This window comes from Schistocerca cancellata, chromosome 6 (genome assembly GCF_023864275.1).
Source record: "Schistocerca cancellata isolate TAMUIC-IGC-003103 chromosome 6, iqSchCanc2.1, whole genome shotgun sequence".
NCBI lineage: Eukaryota > Metazoa > Arthropoda > Insecta > Orthoptera > Acrididae > Schistocerca > Schistocerca cancellata.
The window spans coordinates 102,514,821-102,534,992 of NC_064631.1; the positions used below are offsets into that span (position 1 = coordinate 102,514,821).

General features: G+C 43.8%; 1 protein-coding gene and 1 non-coding gene across 2 annotated transcripts in view; both read right to left on the reverse strand.

Moving 5' to 3' along the window:
* The window catches only part of LOC126088171 (SH2 domain-containing protein 3C), a 1,167,763-nt gene that overhangs the window by 55,335 nt on the left and 1,092,256 nt on the right, over positions 1-20,172 (reverse strand). The window contains exon 10 of the mRNA XM_049906294.1: positions 2,924-3,223. Coding sequence (XP_049762251.1) covers positions 2,924-3,223 — 300 coding nt within the window. The remainder of the gene's footprint in view (positions 1-2,923; positions 3,224-20,172) is intronic.
* Trnat-ugu (transfer RNA threonine (anticodon UGU)) lies at positions 12,681-12,755 on the reverse strand. Its single transcript has one exon. It is a non-coding gene; the product is annotated as a tRNA-Thr (tRNA).

Below are 20,172 nucleotides of genomic sequence, written 5' to 3' on the forward strand. Positions count from 1 at the left end.
CGGATGTGACGGGAACAAATATTTGTCTTCAAGGTTCTAGTCGACAATGTCGGACTCCAATAAGGCAGTATCACCATATTGTACACCAAGCACGGCTTTGTGTCATTCTGCACCATTGCTCTGAAATTAGCACCAGCCAGACTAGGGCATTACTATTCCATACGTAGACTGCCGGTAACACAACACAACCGGTCTAACCGAGGGACGTGTTGCAGTGGTTGGCACACTGGACTCGCATTCTGGACGACGACTGTTAAGATCCAAATCCGGCCAACCACAATTAGGTTTACTTTGATTTCCCTGAATAGTACCAGGCAAAGGTCAGTATGGTTCCTTTGAAAAGAGCACGGTCAATTTCCTTCCCCACTGTTTTGGAACCCGAGCTTGTGCTCTGTCTCCAACGGCCGCGGTGTCGACGGGATGCTGAGCTCTAATCTTAAACCCTACCTTGGCAACCGCATTACCCACGTCATTTCAGAGCTGGCGGGATTTGGGACACAGACAATGATTTCAACACAGCACTACAACAAGAGTTTTCAGCTGACTGAGACAAACGAGTGTGCGATCTACTGCGAGCACCTAGCCCTTGAATGCAGTGCTGCCAACTTCGTCGAAAAAAAAATCATTTTGTGTGTCAGAGTCTGGCACTCTACTTTCTGAGCATGTCTCGTATGTATACCCGCAATCTCCTCTTATATATAAAAGGCAATGTCTCGACCAACTCACTGCCTGACTCATCATCGTCCAGCTCAAATCGCTAACGACAGAAACTTGAAATTGGGTGGGTATTCATCTGGTACTGTAGGCGTCTAAAAAGTGATTTTTCGAAATTCCACCCCTAAAGAAGTTAAATAGGGGATGAAATGTTTTTTGAAAAATGTCTTTATTGAGGCGCTTTTGAAGCCAGACATATGAAAACTGGTATTTGGTTTCTTTGTCAGAAATAAAGAAATACGTGTTTCAGCATTTCTGGTAATACAGCACCTAAGGGGGTGAGACAGGGGTGAAATGTTTTCGAAAATATTTCATTGTGAAATCATATTTAAAGCTAAATCTACGAAAACTGGTATTTAGCTTCTCGGTTAGAAATTAAACAATACGTGTGCCACTTTTTTTTGGAAATTCAACTCCTTAGGGGTGAAATAGATGGCCGAAATTTTTAAGAAAATATTTCGTTATGTTACGAAAAAATTTTTAAAGATGAATCTATGAAAATTTGTATTCCACTTCTCGGTTAGATATAAAGAAATACACTACTGGCCATTAAAATTGGTACACCAAGCAGAAATGCAGATGACAAACGGGTATTCATTGGACAAATATATTATACTAGAACTGACATGTGATTACATTTTCACGCAATTTGGGTGCATAGATCCTGAGAAATCAGTACCCAAAACAACCACCTCTGGCCGTAATAACGGCCTTGGTACGCCTGGGCATTGAGTCAAACAGAGCTTGGATGGCGTGTACAGGTACAGCTGCCCATGCAGCTTCAACACGATACCACAGTTCATCAAAGGTAGAGACTAGCGTATTGTGACGAGCCAGTTGCTCGGCCACCATTGACCAGACGTTTTCAACTGGTGAGAGATCTGGAGAATGTGCTGACCAGGGCAGCAGTCGAACATTTTCTGTATCCAGAAAGGCCCGTACAGGACCTGCATACAACATGCGGTCGTGCATTATCGTGGTGAAATGTAGGGTTTCGCAGGGATCGAATGTAGGTTAGAGCCACGGGTCGTAACACATATGAAACGTAACGTCCACTGTTCAAAGTACCGTCAATGCGAACAAGAGGTGACCGAGACTTGTAACCAATGGCACCCCATACCATCACGCCAGGTGATACGCGAGTATGGCGATGACGAATACACGGTTCCAATGTGCGTTCACCGCGATGTTGCCAAACACGGATGCGACGATCATGATGCTGTAAACAGAACGTGGATTCATCCGAAAAAATGACGTTTTGCCATTCGTGTACCTAGGTTCATCGTTGAGTACACCATCGCAGGCGCTCCTGTCTTGTGATGCAGCGTCAAGGGTAACCGCAGCCATGTCTCCGAGCTGATAGTCCATGCTGCTGCAAACGTCGTCGAACTGTTCGTGCAGATGGTTGTTGTCTTGCAAACGTCCCCATCTGTTGACTCAGGGATCGAGACGTGGCTGCACGATCCGTGACAGCCATGCGGATAAGATGCCTGTCATCTCGACTGTTAGTGATACCAGACCGTCGGGATCCAGCACAGTGTTCCGTATTACCCTCCTGAACCCACCGATTTCATATTCTGCTAACAGTCATCGGATCTCGACCAACGCGAGTAGCAATGTCGCGATACGATGAACCGCAATCGCGATAGGCTACAATCCGACCTTTATCACAGTCGGAAACGTGATGGTACGCATGTCTCCTCCTTACACGAGGCATCACAAGAACGTTTCACCAGGCAACGCCGGTCAACTGCTGTTTGTGTATGAGAAATCGGTTGGAAACTTTGCTCATGTCAGCACGTTGTAAGTGTCGGCACCGGCGCCAACCTTGTGTGAATGCTCTGAAAAGCTAATCATTTGCATATCACAGCATCTTCATCCTGTCGTTAAATTTCGTGTCTGTAGCACATCATCTTCGTGGTGTAGCGATTTTAATGGCCAGTAGTGTATGTGTCAGGCGATGAAATTTCTATTGAAATATCACCACATAAACCTTGTACTCCAGCTACCAGTATCGTTTTTCGGTCAGAAGTACACATTACGGACAGGCCTTGCTTCTGTGACGTTAATTAGCGTCAAAAGTTTGGAAGATGTTGGAACTTGTGAACAACATAAAAATTCGGTTAAATAAAAACAAAAACGTAAGAGAGTAAGAAGGAGATAAAGCGAAGAGAGAGGATGGTGGTGAGAGGTGAACAGAGAGGAGTACCTGCAGCGCGGACGGGTCGAGCGGCTTGTTCTCGATGACGGGCAGCAGCAGCGTGGAGGCGCTCTCCACGTCGAAGGCGGACGGCGGCTCCGGCTCGGGCACGGACAGCAGCAGCGAGTCCTCGGCGGCCGAGTCGTACTCGGTGCGGTAGCGCGGGTTCTTGATCACGACGCCGCGGTGCTGCGCCTGCGAGCAGTCGGTGGCGTCGGCCGCCGAGCTCTGCGCCGAGTCGCCCGACCCGTTGCCCGAGTCCGAGCCGGACGCGTGGTACGACGACACGCGCTGCAGGCTCGCCGCCGCCTGCGCAACGCACACGCCGCCCCGCTCTACACGCGCTGCCATCTCAACGTCTTACACACAACACTTAAGGGGCTCCTGAACGCCCTATACTTGCAATGTTAAAATAACGCTTATAAATTACATCTTTCCTCACAAAGTATTTGAGGTAGGAAGTTGAACTTTTTACAGATTATTTTTTGGAATATGGCCTACAACTTAACACAGGGATTTTACAAAATTTTAGTTCAGTTATTAAAGATGATTTTTTTTCAATTCTAATGAAAATTCACAACATTTTTTTGCAATTTTTATTTATATATTCAAAAATATACACTTTTTTGGAAAAAGGCTGTGTTAAATTATGCAGAAGGTACTGTGTAACATTTACTGAAAGTTTGAAACAAATATGTTTGGAAGATCCTTAGAAAACATGTAATTAGTATGAGAAAATAAAAGTTTTGGGAATCGAGCGACAAAGATTGGATCAACTTTTTAGTGCATTCCAGGTCCATAGGATGGATTATCTTCATCCTCTGCAAACTCCTCCTCCAGCTTCCTCTTGTTCCTCCTCCTGTTTACTCTTGCTTGTATTTCTAGACTCTTTACAGCCCTGTCTGCAGCCCGAAGGCGTTCCTTGTCTGAAGCAAGCATCGCTCGTACCATGTTAGAACCTATCGTCTTTATTGTTTACAGTAATAACACATACCTTTGGCTTTCCAACATTTCTCCTTTTCTTAAAAGCCTTCAGAGGATTTCTAATAACTTTACTTTTACTCATTATTATACTTCAACAAAACAGAGACTCAAGAAACAGAATTAATTACGAATATTTTTGAGATAACGACAGAGTAAATAAACATGAAACAATCGACAATCACACCAGCGATATATATTGACCCATCACAGGTTAGCCACAACACATACTTTATCTCACATCACTAAAATGTAGCCCGCATCTCGTGGTCGTGCGGTAGCGTTCTCGCTTCCCACGCCCGGGTTCCCGGGTTCGAATCCCGGCGGGGTCAGGAATTTTCTCTGCCTCGTGATGGCTGGGTGTTGTGTGCTGTCCTTAGGTTAGTTAGGTTTAAGTAGTTCTAAGTTCTAGGGGACTTATGACCACAGCAGTTGAGTCCCATAGTGCTCAGAGCCATTTGAACCATTTTTGAACTAAAATGTACTTGATGAACACGGACGTTAATAATAACACCATTTGACAGCAGTTTAACAGCGCCACAGTGGGTCACGCCCATGTAGAACACATTTCAAAAAAAAATTAAAAATAGTTGTAGTCTTCGGAATTGAATAAATTATATATCTATTAAAAGGTAATAGTCTGCAGATTCAGAAAACGCCAAAAAGTAAAAATTGAACTTTTCATGATTTTGAGCCTTTCCGGAGCCCCTTAACGACACTGAGGGTTGCGATGATCATTTCCATGCATTTGTTGTCAAGCAGTTAAAAAATTCGTGTTGCTCCCTGGTGACCAGCCTTTTCAAAACAAAGTGTTTCGACAGTGTACCTTGCCATCACCTCCAGGTGACACCTCTAGAATGATCGTCTTTGCTACATCGCGCATCCTTTGTACTCAGGAGACGTTCGTTTCACCCGACTCTGTAATATTTCTGGCTTGTATTGTATTGTATGTTAACCGGGGACCTAGAAACGCCGGAGACGCTCCGTCCCCGCCGCAGCCGCAGTGGTCCACAACCCCACGACGACTGCCGCAGTCCACTTCACCCCTCCGCCGCCCCACACCGAACCCAGGGTTATTGTGCGGTTCGGTCCCCGCTGGATCCCCAGGGAACGTCTCACACCAGACGAGTGTAACCCCTATGTTTGCGTGGTAGAGTACGCGTAAGTGGAGAACTTGTTTGCGCAGCAATCGTCAACATAGTGTAACTGAGGCGGAATAAGGGGAACCAGCCCGCATTCGCCGAGGCAGATGGAAAACCGCCTAAAAACCATCCACAGACCGGCCGGTTCACCGGACTTCGACACAAATCCGCCGGGCGGATTCGTGCCGGGGACCAGGCGTTCCTTCCCGCCCGGAACGCCGTGCGGCAGACCGCACGGCCAACCGGGCGGGCCCTATTTCTGGCTTAGTCAGCCATCATATTAGGTTCCAAGAAGCTGTTCCCAGAGCCCTGGAGATGCAAGAAGTATATAGATGGCGAAATGTGGTATGAGGTACCCGTGATAGATGTTAGATTCTGTACCATTCCCGTGAGAAAGACCGCCAGCATAATGCTGCTGCTCTGTGATTGGCTGCTGTGTTAGGGCGCCAAAACGTTAAAGTATACTCATTATTATTAGTTAAACTACTCATTGGAATGCCGCGCGGTATTAGCCGAGCGGTCTCAGGCGCTGCAGTCATGGACTGTGCGGCTGGTCCCGGCGGAGGTTCGAGTCCTCCCTCGGCCATGGGTGTGTGTGTTTGTCCTTAGGATAATTTACGTTAAGTGGTGTGTAAGCTTAGGGACTGATGACCTTAGCAGTTAAGTCCCATAAGGTTTCACACTCACACACACACACTCATTGCAATGACTTCACTTTTTAATATAAACATCTCTCAACAGCTGACTATCAATCAGTTCTTTTAGAATTATTAAAAACAATTTAAATCAAAGACAAAAGACTGACGAAATTGCAGACGAAACACTTCGGAAGCGATCCGGTCACGCCTTTTCTGGTATGGCGCGCGAAGTGTTTCGGACTGTTCGTCACTCTGGATTAGGCAGCAGAGAAGAACAGACATGTTGCCTGTCGTAGGATGTGTTTCCAATTTTTATTTAAGTTCCTGTTCGTCACTCTGGATTAGGCAGTCGAAGAGAACAGACATGTCATCTGTCGCAGGATGTGTTTGCCAGTATTCAGTATTGAAAGATTCACTCCGGTAGTCATGAGGCACAGACACGTGCCACAAATAATGTAAAGATACATTTTCGTAAACATTGTGTTTGATCATGTACTTTGCTGTATCAGAAGGTGTTGTATTAAGATCATGTAGTCTTCTCGTGTGGCTGTATGAAAATACGCGAGTGGCATCCCAAAGAAGTGATACATTATTTCAGAACAGAACCTCACTTCAAGTCAGTTTCAGCCTCAAGATACAGAACCTACGACCTGCGTGCTGTTTTCTGCGCTGGGGACATCAACTTGAAGACAGCAGGTTAGTGAACTATAACAGAACCTTCGTATTCCACACAGTGCAGTGGAAACAACTAGGCGCCTCACGTGTACTGCATGCACAGAACAAATGTGCTCAGTGACACGTCATCTGCAGTAATGCAGAGCAGGTAAAGGAGGATGATCGTTATTAACACCAACAATCGATTCATTCTTCCTTTCTTGCCGTAACTCTTCCTGTGGAGTGACTTCAAAATGATTTGTCTTGCGTATAATCGATTAGAGCACTAAAATGGATAGCACTTGACAAATGAAGGAGGAGGTACTATACTGGATTCAATTATTTCGTTATTTTCGTATTATAAGTTGTGTGTTATGATAGTACTATGTTCAAGGGAACGGAACGTTGTCAGAGCCATTTGAACCATTTTTTTGAACTTGAGAAGTTTGCTGTTTGTGTGCCAAATTTTGTTGAAATCGATCCAGGGGCTTGAGAGGAGATGTCAGACAGACACAAACGTATAACTTAAAGCTGATAACACTTCTTCATTATAACTAGCAATTTTAACCAAATAATTTTCAAGGTGATGGTGCCTTTTATGGCTTTTAATATATTACTTGTGAATAAATCTTAGTCTATTTTCTGAGTGTGGATAATGGATTTCAAGTAGGATCTAATGTTGCCAGTCTCTTCGTAATTTTTTTACAGTCCTCTCTATCTTGTCATCCAGCTTCAAGTATTTCTTCTTCTTCTTCCCTTCAACATTCATCTCCAACTACATGAACATGCAGTTTGAGCACTCCATTTCCTTAATCAAATATTTGATTGTAGGGTGAGGGTTTCCAATAATTTTTATAATTATTATAAATATAATTCCAAGTACGCCGCTTAGCTTTACTGCTATTATTTTTGCAATAGGCCTGTTTCTGTTGAACTGTCATGATCAGGTTGTTTGTAAGTAATGGTACATAATCATGGTACATTACGTCTAATTTTACTGGTAATTATTTCATTATTATACATTTATACATATTCCTAATGGCTTTGACAACCATCAGATATAGGCAGATCTGTCATTGTCTATTTGCTTGTTGATTACGTTCCTTTGGTGTTATGGGAATAATAATGGTTGGTTATCACCTTATCTGACTTACTACCTTATGCTTTTCTCAGATTATATTCTTTATATTATTATTTTCGTGACAGTTTATTTGAGAGATAATACAGCGATACTGTATGTTATAGGCAGTTTTATTTATCATTGCTGTTATGCCTTTGCTAATACTGTACTTTTTCTTTTTCTGTGTGTTATATCTTCAGCTATATATTTTCTTTCCATAATTGTGCGTAGTCAGTCAGCTAATGTGACAACCAACCATTATCGCTCCAGTAACACGAAAGGTTCAAATGGCTTTGAGCACTATGGGACTTAACTGCTGAGGTCATCAGTCCCCGAGAACTTAGAACTACTTAAACCTAACTAACGTAATGACACCACACACATCCATGTCCGAGGCAGGATTCGAACCTGCGACCGTAGCGGTCGCGCGGCTCCAGACTGTAGCGCCTAGAACCGCTTGGCCACCCCGGCCGGCAACACGAAAGGAATGCAATCAACAAGCAAACAGAGAATGACAGATCCACCGATATCGCATGGATGTCAGAACCATAAGACGTGGGTAAAAATGTATAATGATGAAATCTACTTAATAATTACCTATAAAACGAGAAATACTGTACCAAAATTATGTACCATTACTTACAGATAACCTAATGATGGCAAATCAGCCGAAATAGGCCTATTGTAAAAATAATAGGAATCAAATTTAGCAGCGTACTTGGAATTATAATTATACAATGCTCTTAAAAGACATACAGGGTGTTTCAAAAATGACCGGTATATTTGAAACAGCAATAAAAACTAAACGAGCAGCGATAGAAATACACCGTTTATTGCAATATGCTTGGGACAACAGTACATTTTCAGGCGGACAAACTTTCGAAATTACAGTAGTTACAATTTTCAACAACAGATGGCGCTGCAAGTGATGTGAAAGATATAGAAGACAACGCAGTCTGTGGGTGCGCCATTCTGTACGTCGTCTTTCTGCTGTAAGCGTGTGCTGTTCACAACGTGCAAGTGTGCTGTAGACAACATGGTTTATTCCTTAGAACAGAGGATTTTTCTGGTGTTGGAATTCCACCGCCTAGAACACAGTGTTGTTGCAACAAGACGAAGTTTCCAACGGAGGTTTAATGTAACCAAAGGACCGAAAAGCGATACAATAAAGGATCTGTTTGAAAAATTTCAATGGACTGGGAACGTGACGGATGAACGTGCTGGAAAGGTAGGGCGACCGCGTACGGCAACCACAGAGGGCAACGTGCAGCTAGTGCAGCAGGTGATCCAACAGCGGCCTCGGGTTTCCGTTCGCCGTGTTGCAGCTGCGGTCCAAATGACGCCAACGTCCACGTATTGTCTCATGCGCCAGAGTTTACACCTCTATCCATACAAAATTCAATCGCGGCAACCCCTCAGCGCCACTACCATTGCTGCACGAGAGACATTCGCTAACGATATAGTGCACAGGATTGATGACGGCGATATGCATGTGGGCAGCATTTGGTTTACTGACGAAGCTTATTTTTACCTGGACGGCTTCGTCAATAAACAGAACTGGCGCATATGGGGAACCGAAAAGCCCCATGTTGCAGTCCCATCGTTCCTGCATCCTCAAAAAGTACTGGTCTGGGCCGCCATTTCTTCCAAAGGAATCATTGGCCAATTTTTCAGATCCGAAACGATTACTGCATCACGCTATCTGGACATTCTTCGTGAATTTGTGGCGGTACAAACTGCCTTAGACGACACTGCGAACACCTCGTGGTTTATGCAAGATGGTGCCCGGCCACATCGCACGGCCGACGTCTTTAATTTCCTGAATGAATATTTCGATGATCGTGTGATTGCTTTGGGCTATCCGAAACATACAGGAGGCGGCGTGGATTGGCCTCCCTGTTCGCCAGACATGAACCCCTGTGACTTCTTTCTGTGGGGACACTTGAAAGACCAGGTGTACCGCCAGAATCCAGAAACAATTGAACAGCTGAAGCAGTACATCTCATTTGCATGTGAAGCCATTCCGCCAGACACGTTGTCAAAGGTTTCGGGTAATTTCATTCAGAGACTACGCCATATTATTGCTACGCATGGTGGATATGTGGAAAATATCGTACTATAGGGTTTCCCAGACCGCAGCGCCATCTGTTGTTGAAAATTGTAACTACTGTAATTTCGAAAGTTTGTCTGCCTGAAAATGTACTGTTGTCCCAAGCATATTGCAACAAACGGTGTATTTCTATCGCTGCTCGTTTAGTTTTTATTGCCGTTTCAAATATACCGGTCATTTTTGAAACATCCTGTATACTGCATAGTGGGACGAGAAGAATACAAATTGCTTCCAATAATATTTATTGTGCTGTGCCACCCTTCAACAACATTCGTCGTCTGGTGCTTTTTCCTGTAGCAATTCCACATTAGGATGGAGATATTCTCATTCTGTATGCCAGGTATCCAGGTAGTACAGTAGTGAAGAAAGGGAAAGAATCTTCGTTATCAGGAGCTTGCGTATGGACCTAAATCGATCCTTTACCAATGTCCTCCGGTTTTAGAAACGCTAACGCTCCATATACGCTAACGAGAAGGCTTCAAAATCTCCGTTCTGACGGTACTCCTCCACTAGACTGAAATGTTAAACTTTTCCACACAAACTCTGCTTCATACGAAAGTGACATCCACTTATTTCTCATGAGAAGAAAGCCTGAGGATGGGTCGGTATCTCAGCTGCCTCAAAAATCGACACACACTTTCCTGTGTACCACTGAGGAACTGCTCGTTTAATCAGACGAAACAGGTGAACATAGGTCTCTCCTCTTGTTACGGAACAGGTCAAATAGTACAATAAGAATGTTTGTTTCGTCACTATGCTGTGGATGTATATATAGATTTGTGCAAACTGCTTGTTGCAACTCTTAAATATTCCATCCATAAAAAACAGGCGATCGTTTTTGAACTTTTATTTGATTTGCTTTCACTAAAAATGATTGCCCTCTCCTCTAATCTATCGTCTTCTAGAAGGAATTTACTAGTGTCACTCACTTTTAAAGATACCTTCATGAAGATCAGTTTCCAAATAATTCCTTGTGTCTTGCTGGCTGCCCTACACCTGACACTGCTGATAATGCGAGGTCCTTGTCATATTTCCTGAGCGAGGGATTTCCATAACAAAATAATAACTTTTATTGTGAAGACTCCCCACTTAAGCCACGTGTATCTCGGATAACTAGATGTGTTTTGACCAGTGCGAAGTTCACAGAGTGCTCGGGTTGTGGTATGGAGGGGAGGGTGGGAGAACACAGCTACCGAAAGCAGAGGAGGGGACGGTTGTGTCCGAAATTCTCCAGTGTCCGCAAGTATCCGTGTCCGCACACAAGTCAAGATTAACATTAAGTCCCTGTTGAAATTCTTTTAAATATATTGACGGCATTTTTCATGTAGAGTCCATTTTGGTCACGGAGGGCGTGCATGAGAAGAAAACATCCAACGAGATGGCCCAGAGAAGTGAGTGTTCCATCATGATAATGCACGACCATATGCAGCCTATGTTATTCAGGAAATTTGACAAAAATACCACCCGTCGTAGTAGCCATACCTACCTCCGTGTGACTTCTTCTTCTTTATTAAAACGAAAATTCAGATGAAAAGGCGAATATTTGATAGAGTGGGGGAGATTCGAGCGGCGGGGTTGCAGTTAAAACTAAACATTCCAACACAGAAAGACTTCCAGCGTGCTTCCAAAAGTATTTTAGGAAAGAAAGGTTCTCCTGAAAAGGAGACCGCATATAAGGCACTGGCGCTACCTATTCGTGAGTATTACTCGAGTGTTTGGGATCCGTACCAGCTCAGACTGAAGGAAGACATAAAAGCAACCCAGAGGCGGGCTACTAGATTTGATACAGGTACGTTCGAACAACATGCAAGTGTTACAGAGATGCTTTGGGAACTCAAATGGGAATCCCTGGAGGGGAGGCGACGTCCTTTTCGAGAAACGCTATTGAGAAAATTTCAAGAACCAGAATTTGAAGCTGACTGCCAAACGATTCTACTGCCGCCAACATACACTGCGTCTTAGAACCGCGAAGATAAGATTCGAGAAATTAGGGCTCCTATGGAGGCACATAGTCGTTTTTCGCCCGCTCTATTTGCGAGTGGAACAGGAAAGGAAATGAGTAGTAGTAATACAGGGTATCCTCCGCCACGCACCTTACGGTGGCTTGCAGGGTATCAATGTAGTTGTACATGTATTCGCTCCCAGTGGGTCTACTATGAAGGCGATGATGCAGAATAAGATCTAGGTAGGATATATTAATTTTAATTAATACAGGAAACTGCCCTACGACGGTCATCCCCCCACCCCAAAGTGGGTTCTCCTGAACTGTAGTGGAACCACGTGTAAAGATTAGTTTATGCTTCTGTCACTTAATAGCGAGTGCATAATTCGCTCGCTTCACTTGTTGCATATCAGTTCTGCATTACATGCTTTAACAACGCAAAAAGTGTTATAGCCTGACGAAATTACAATCGTCTGTCCATGACTGTGGGTTGCTCTGGGAGGTGGCTGACCTTAACTGCAACACATAAAATATTAGTTCACTGTATTACATGAATGATATAAACGTTTACTTCACTTTATACAATCCATTGCCACAGGAGTGTGTCAAATATTTACAATGTATTTGAACAGCAAAGCCCCACTTGAAGCACACTATTACAAGCTCTTCTTTTGGAGTACATTTACAAAAATACAGTTCCACCTGAGACTTAAAGAGCATCGGTGTCCTAACTAGATGATGGTGACTGCTTCGTCAGAGGTCTTGACCTGGGGCAGAGCGAGTCCATGCTCGGCTCTATATCGACCTCTGTGCGATGGCGTTGTGGTGCTGAGAAAGAGGGCGTGTCTTTAGGAGCACCTCCCTTAATCGTTCCGGATCGCAGTAATATGTCAGTAATATCTGTGGTATCAACTGCTGACTTTGGTGTGGCACTGCGATCTTTGCATGATACTACAAAATTTTACATTGTGCTTCATTTTTCCGTTATTTCTCCTAGATATTGGCAGGTAAGCACTTCAATAGATACGTGTTCTTCAATAGCAAGGTTTAAGATTAATGTTTATGTTCAAACCGTTTCATTTAGATGTTTGGGTAAAAATGTAATTGATAATTAAATCTAAATCCTTAGATGCCGACAGGTGTTGTTGATATACATCAATGGGAACAGCTGAAAACGTGTGCCCCGACCGGGACTCGAATCCGGGATCTCCTGCTTACATGGCAGACGCTCTATCCAGCTGAGCCACCGAGGGCACAGAGGATAGTGCGACTGCACGGACTTATCCCTTGTATGCTTCCCGTGAGACCTACATTCCCAACTGTCCACAACCTACACTCGTAGTGTTCCTAATAGGTATTTGCCCATTCACTCATTACTTGTGCCGGACTAAGCTGACGAGTCCCGTAAGAGTTAGGGCAAAGCGTGCGCATTCGCACAACAGAAGGAGGTCAATGGCCGTGCAGCTTCCCTAGAATGAAATGATAATTAAATCGAAACCCTTAGCTGCCGACAGGTGTTGTTGATATACATCAATGGGGACAGCTGAAAATGTGTGCACGGTCATCAATGGTATCTGTTCTTTCAGGAACAGATGCCATCTTCATATAAAAATTTGAGTGGTTAACAAAATGTGAGCTGTAGCTGCTTAGACCGGATGCCTTACTTTTTCGTGCTTGAAGTCTGCCTGTATTAGTACACACTCTTATTCTATCGCAGATTCGTAGAGGATAATACAGAAGATTAATCAAAGAATATAGAGACCTTCTAAAATGACGAAAACTATTGATGCTGTCTATAAAAAGAAAATGAGCTTGAATAATGGCATTAAACAGTTTAATGTACAAAAAACAGCATATATGAGGGTCTTGGTTGGTTGCTTGTTTGATTTTGGGGAAGGGGACCAAACAGCGAGGTCATCGGTCCCAATGGATTAGGGAAGGATGGGGAAGTAAATCGGCCGTGCCCTTTCAAAGGAACCATCCCGGCATTTGCCTAAAGCGATTTAGCGAAATCACGGAAAACCTAAATCAGGATGGCCGAACGCGAGTTTGAACCGTCGTCCTCCCGAATGCGAGTCCAGCGTACTAACCACTGCGCCACCTCGCTCGGTACATGAGGGTGTCCACCATGAAATACGCACCAGAGGAAGTGGCAAAAACAAAAAAAGTCAGGCCAGCAATTTTGGGTGAATATCTTGAAGAAGAGATGGTTTAGTACTGTCCTACTAGAGATCTTTTTTCTCTGGGCTTACTCGTAATGACTTCTGAAAATCGCCGTACAACTAGCAGAGAGAAATAACATTCAACATCCTTTCAAAGACGAAACTGTTGAGGAAAATTGGGCTAGTCTTTTTCTCAAACGTCACAAAACGGAAGTGTCCGAAAGAAAGCCCAAAGGAACATCCTAGAGCAAGGCTCTTTTGGAAAATGTATTATACCCAGTCTGAAACTGAAGTACGTTTTCTGTAATTCAATATCTCTTTCGAATTTTGTTTACTGCTGTTTTGCTTATTTTAGGGAAGGAGACAGTTTATGGTAACTATTTTTCAAACTGGTAACTGATTTTAAAAATATTTTTTTTTCGTAACAACTTTTAACGGTACATGCTTTTAAAGCTCAATTTTTTTCTAATTGCCGTTTTTTTAAATAAAAAACAAAATAGCGGTCCGGTTTTGGACATTTCCCTCTATATTTTGGGAACTTTAGTTACCACCTCGAATTATGGTTCCGCACCTCTGCGTGTAATCAGATTTACATTGATAACTAAAAAAGAACAAACTTTTTTGTAGAGGCATACAACAGTGATTAATGGTTTATTCAGCTACACATAAAGGTTCTATTCCACCTCTCTTAAAGCCTTTAATTGAATGACATCCAGGTATTTCACTGATATCCACCAAGGATAAAATAACGTTACATCTAAAGGCGCCGCAAGTCAATTATCTTATGCGACCTGCGTCTCTGACTGCGAATGGGGTGTGAGGAGAGGCCGGGAAAGTGATGGTTTGCAAGGTGGAAGATGGTAATGGCTCTGAGCACTATGGGACTTAACATCTATGGTCATCAGTCCTCTATAACTTAGAACTACTTAAATCTAACTAACCTAAGGACATCACACAACACCCAGCCATCACGAGGCAGAGAAAATCCCTGACCCCGCCGGGAATCGAACCCGGGAACCCGGGCGTGGGAAGCAAGGCGGAAGAGAAACAATGGTGAATGCCGACTGCGTGCACTCGTGCGACAGGTGTGTGACAGCAAGAGCCATTCACATACGATTGTCAGCTGTACCTGTTTTGCGCAAAGCCTGGTGCCACTCGGGTGTGAACAACGATAACCTGTCATACACCAAATGTGAATTTCGCAGTGAATAAACTCGTGACCAGCTGTCAGTCTTCACTGTTAACAAAACACAGCGTCGGTGAAAAGCCGAGTACCATCATCCGCGCCAAGGGGCAGTATAACTAAATGGCTAAAACTGTAACCCGGTCATCCGGCCACTCGAATCCAGTCGCACGTTGCCTATCTAACCGGTTCCAGGAGCAGCAAAAACTGATTTTCTGTATTTCATATAATTACTGACAGAATTAAAAAATTTAAAATGTTGTAATCTAGTCGCTGGGTGATTAATCTTACGTTAAAGGTTTAACGCACTAAGTCCAGCATCAGAAACACTGTAAACGGGTGTCTCTTCCAAGAGTCGTCAGGAGCATGTTGCAATTTCGTTTCTGCATTCTGTGTCTAGAGTCAGCCCAGACAATTAGTCCTCGTCACTTCATTCACGCGACACACAGCGTCAACAGAAATCATTGTTTTGTTTCTCGATACAAACAAAAAGATTTTTAAAGCGGAATTTTACGTACCCATTCCATAGAGCGCTCTCAGACTGCTCTAATGTGATATTCGTTTTTTATCGGTATGTATCAACAGGGACACTAAAGCACGAAGAGTAATATCAGTAACCCAACAGCGACTGAGCAGCGCTGCATGCTTGGCGGCACCAGTCAGTACGTGCCAGGGCAGTGCTGTCGCTGCTGCAGTACTCGTAATTACGAGGACCACTCCAAAACAAATGCACACTATTTTTGTAAAAATATAGTTTTCATTCTGCATGTGTGAAAGTTTTACAGTGTGTAGATACATCCTTCCCGCTTGTTTTCAAACGTAGTTCAACCTGTTCTCGTGAGTGGCGCCGCCACAGCATGTCTTCATGATGGCTGCTACACTTTACGTTCGACTGCAACGTGCTGTCATAGAATTCCTGTGATCGAAAACGAGACAGTGTGAAACATCCACAAGAGGTTGAAAAAAGTGTATGGAGATGCTGCTGTCGATCGCAGTAAAGTTAGTCGGTGGGCGAGCAGGTTACGTGACGAAAGCGGGCACGGCAATATTGAGGATTGTCCTCGCAGAGGCACGCCTCGTACTGTACACACTGCAGACAATGTGTAGAGAGTTAACGAATTGGTGACTGCTGACAGACGCATCACAGTGAACGAATTCTCACGCTACGTTGGGATAGGGGAAGGAAGTGTTTGCAGAATACTGAAAGTGTTGGCTTTAAAAAAAGGTTTGTGCCAGGTGGGTTTCCAGGATGTTGACAGTGGCTCACAAAGAAACAAGATAAACGGTATGCAGCGAACGTTTGGAACAGTACGAGAATGGTGGAGATGAATTTCTTGGAAGGACTGTGACAGTGATGAAACATGGCTCCATCATTTTTCACCAGAGACGAAGAGGCAATCAATGGAGTGGCATCATGCAAATTCACCCAAGAAAAAAATTTAAAACCACACCTTCCGCTGGAAAAGTTATGGCTACGGTGTTTTTCGAATCCGAGGAATCTTGCTTGTGGACATCATGCCAAGTGGAACCACCATAAATTCTGACGCATATGTCACGACAATGAAGAAACTTCAAGATCGACTGAGTCGTGTTCTACAACATCGGTAAAAGCAGGATGTTTTGCTGTTGCACGACAATGCACGTCCCCATGTCAGTCAAAAAACCATGGAAGCGATCACAAAACTCGGATGGACAACACTGAAACACACGCCTTACAGTCCTGACCTGGCTCCATGTGACTATCATCTCTTTGGGAAACTGAAAGACTCTCTTCGTGGAACAAGGTTTGAAGATGATGACTCCCTTGTGCTCGCTGCCAAACAGTGGCTCCAACAGGTTGGTCCAGAATTTTACTGTGCGGGGTATACAGGCGCTGGTTACAAGATGGCGTAAGGCAGTTTAGAGGGATGGAAATTATGTGGAGAAATGAAAATATTGTTCCTAAAGGATGTATCTACACACTGTAAAACTTTCAAACATGTAGAATAAAAGATGGATTTTAAAAAAAAATAGTGGGCATTTCTTTTGGAGTGACCCTCGTATTCCGAGTTTTACTGTCCCTGTTAATACATACTGATAAAATGAATATCACAGTAGAGTGATCCGGGAGCGCTCTATGGAACGGGTACATAAAATTTCGCTTCGAAAATATTTTTGGTTGTAACGAGAAACAAACCTAGGCGTCACATGAAAGACTTGATGAGCACTATTTGTTTGGGCTGACTCGAGCTACCAATGCCAAAGCAAAATTGCAGATATATGCAGGAACACAAGAGAAACTGCGCCTGATAACTCTGAGGACAGACACCCAGTGTATATCCTTGCAGACTATATTCATCCAGTATTTGAGAATGAGAATGGTTAGTGACTTTCAACAATCTTTACACATAATTTCAAACCTCTCCGAAGTTTATCTTGCTTACATCCCTCATAAAATAATTAAAGGAAAAAAGTGTATTTCTTCTACCTTCTCGCTGTTCATGCAGTAAAACTTCTACAGCAGGAATGACATTTTAATCTATTACTTTTTTACTATTAACTCAATTTGAAAGTAGTCAAACGTTTGAAACCGTTTTATATGTGGGAATCCTATTCATTAAAGATTCGAGCGTAGAGGGTTGTTGGTATTGTATACTGACTTATTCCGTCAGTTGCTATCATGTGGGTTCCTTTTGCCATACACCATGAGGTACATTGACAAATATTTAATACTCAAACCAATATTCGAACGTATAGCCAACATGTGTGGCACATATCTTGAATGACTATGTCTGAAGACGTGTGTGTCAAGTATGGATGTCTGTGGTACACAGTTTGTCATGTGTACATGTTGCAACCGTCCAACGCTAAACGGCCACACTTCTTGGTCTTACTAGACACTACTGTCACGAGACAAAAACACGGAATTAACTAATACTTACAAGCTGCAGAGCACCCAGCATATAAGATACACGTGGATTCCCTTAAAACGCTCTTCATAGTCGTCTAACTTAGACACTCTCAAATTTTTTATGGTTAGCTCAGCTGACGATCACAACAGAATAACGCATGTTACAGGTTAGACTTATATATAGGGTGTAACGGGTATGTTTCAGTGCATGTATTCCTGTTGGTGACTGAGGACGGTGTACTGAACCACATCACTTCAGCATTTACATCATATGCAGACTAATAATTACAGCTACTACACGTCATATGTTTTTAGGTCGGGTAGTACCTACAAGCACACGGGGGGCAAGAGCAAGCCATCAATGCTTGTTTTCCCCTGGACAGAAGGTCAAATCAAATGGTTCAAATGGCTCTAAGCACTATGGGACTTAACATCTGAGGTTATCAGTCCCCTAGACTTCGAACTACCTAAGGACGTCACACACATCCATGCCCGAGGCACGATTCGAACCTGCGACCGTAGCAGCAACGCGGTTCCGGGCTGAAGCACCTAGAACCGCTCGGCCACAGAGGCCAGCACAGCAGGTCAGATGTTGAAATGTGGACGCATAGACGCAAAATGGTTAGTCTATACTGACCGGCATTGTTCACTTCGCGGCCCAGGTATATCCATGCAAAAAACATCATGATGGAAAGTTTGTGAGGGGTCTGTCGGAAGTAACGCTGAGGAAAGACAACCACCACGCTGATGTATGTACACACAAAATATCTGCACTTAGTCCCATTACACCATGTAAGTGTATCGCTCTGCAAAAGACAACCAACTCGTGTCCAGCCATTCTGATTTAGGTTTCCCGTGATTTCCCTAAATCGCTTCAGGCAAATACCGGGGTGGTTCCTTTGAAAGGGCAAGATGGAGTTCCTTGCCCATTCTTCCCTCATCCGATGCGACAGATGACCTGGATGTTTGGTCCCCTCCCACAAATCAACCAACTAAAAGTAACCAGACTGTTCTCAAGAACATGGTGTCTGTGGGTATTTTATTCCTCCTCTTAATGAACTGCATTTAGGAAAGGGGAAATTTTTGGGATCACAAACACAATCAATTATTGGAAGGGTGGATGGTGTTATTCCCACCCGCCAGGTTAGCCGAGAGCACTAATGCGCTGCTTCCTGGACTCTGGTAGGAGCCGACCCCAGACCGAATCCGCGTGGCGGCTTAACGACGGAGGCCGGTGTGCCGGCCAGCCTGGATGTGGTTTTTAGGCGGTTTTCCACATCACACTAGGTCCCCACGTCCCGCCTCAGTTACACGGCTCGCAGACATCTGAAGACCTTCACACTATTTCATGGATTACACTAGACGCAGACAGTTGGGGTGGGGCGGGGGGGTGGGGGGTGGCGGCAGGAAGGGCATCCGGCCACCCTTTGAATTAACCTCGCCAAATCCGATTAACCATGCCGACCCTGCGTCATTGTATGACAAAGGCGCAAGCAAAAGAAAGAAAGAAAGACGGTGTTATCCCATGTTGTATTGCACGGCGTTGCTAAAATTGTGCAAGATATTGGCAAAACACCTAGTCATTACCAATGACTAGACGCTACTGGTTGTTGAAAGATGTCAGGGAATATTTTACCCTCGCAACGCACAGGACTATTATTGACTATTTTGTTCAAGTAATGTTAATTTATAGCGTCAGCTTCTGCAGTAAATAAATCAATCACACGCCGTCATATGTACGTCAATGTCGCCAATTATAAACAGTACTGTTATTTATTGATATACAGGGTGGCGCACGAAATGTGTTACCATTTTGTTTTTGAATATAAACTTTATTGTCAATACAATCTAAAAGGAACATATACTACATTGAAGAGCCGTCCATGGAGATTTGTTCTAACTCAGCACATGCTCAATATGTCCACCATTTTGTTTCCTAACTTCCTTCAAACGAACACTGAAGTTAATGATTGCCGCGAAGGATTCGCCGAGCGGTCTAAGGCGCTGCAGTCATGGACTGTACGGTTGATCCCGGCAGATGTTCGAGTCCTCCCTCGGGCATAGGTGTGTGTGTGTTTGTCCTTAGGATAATTTCGCTTAAGTAGTGTGTAAGCTTGGGGACTGATGACCTTAGCAGTTAAGACCCATAAGATTTCACACACATTTTTTTTTTTTTTTTTTGAAGTTAATGATTAAGAATAAGTCTTCTGAGCTCCATTAAATCACGTGGACGTTTCGGGAAATTTTTTGTCCTTTAGGTACCCCCAAAGAAAAAAGTCACATGGATTGAGGTCTGGACTACTGGGGGGCCAATTTTGTCCGTCATTGAAGCGACCTGGAAACCTGAATGAAATGATCCGCATGTCGAAATGCTCGTGTAAGAACTCCAACACAGTGTTTGCAGTACGTGGCCTTCCTCCATCTTGCATGAACCGC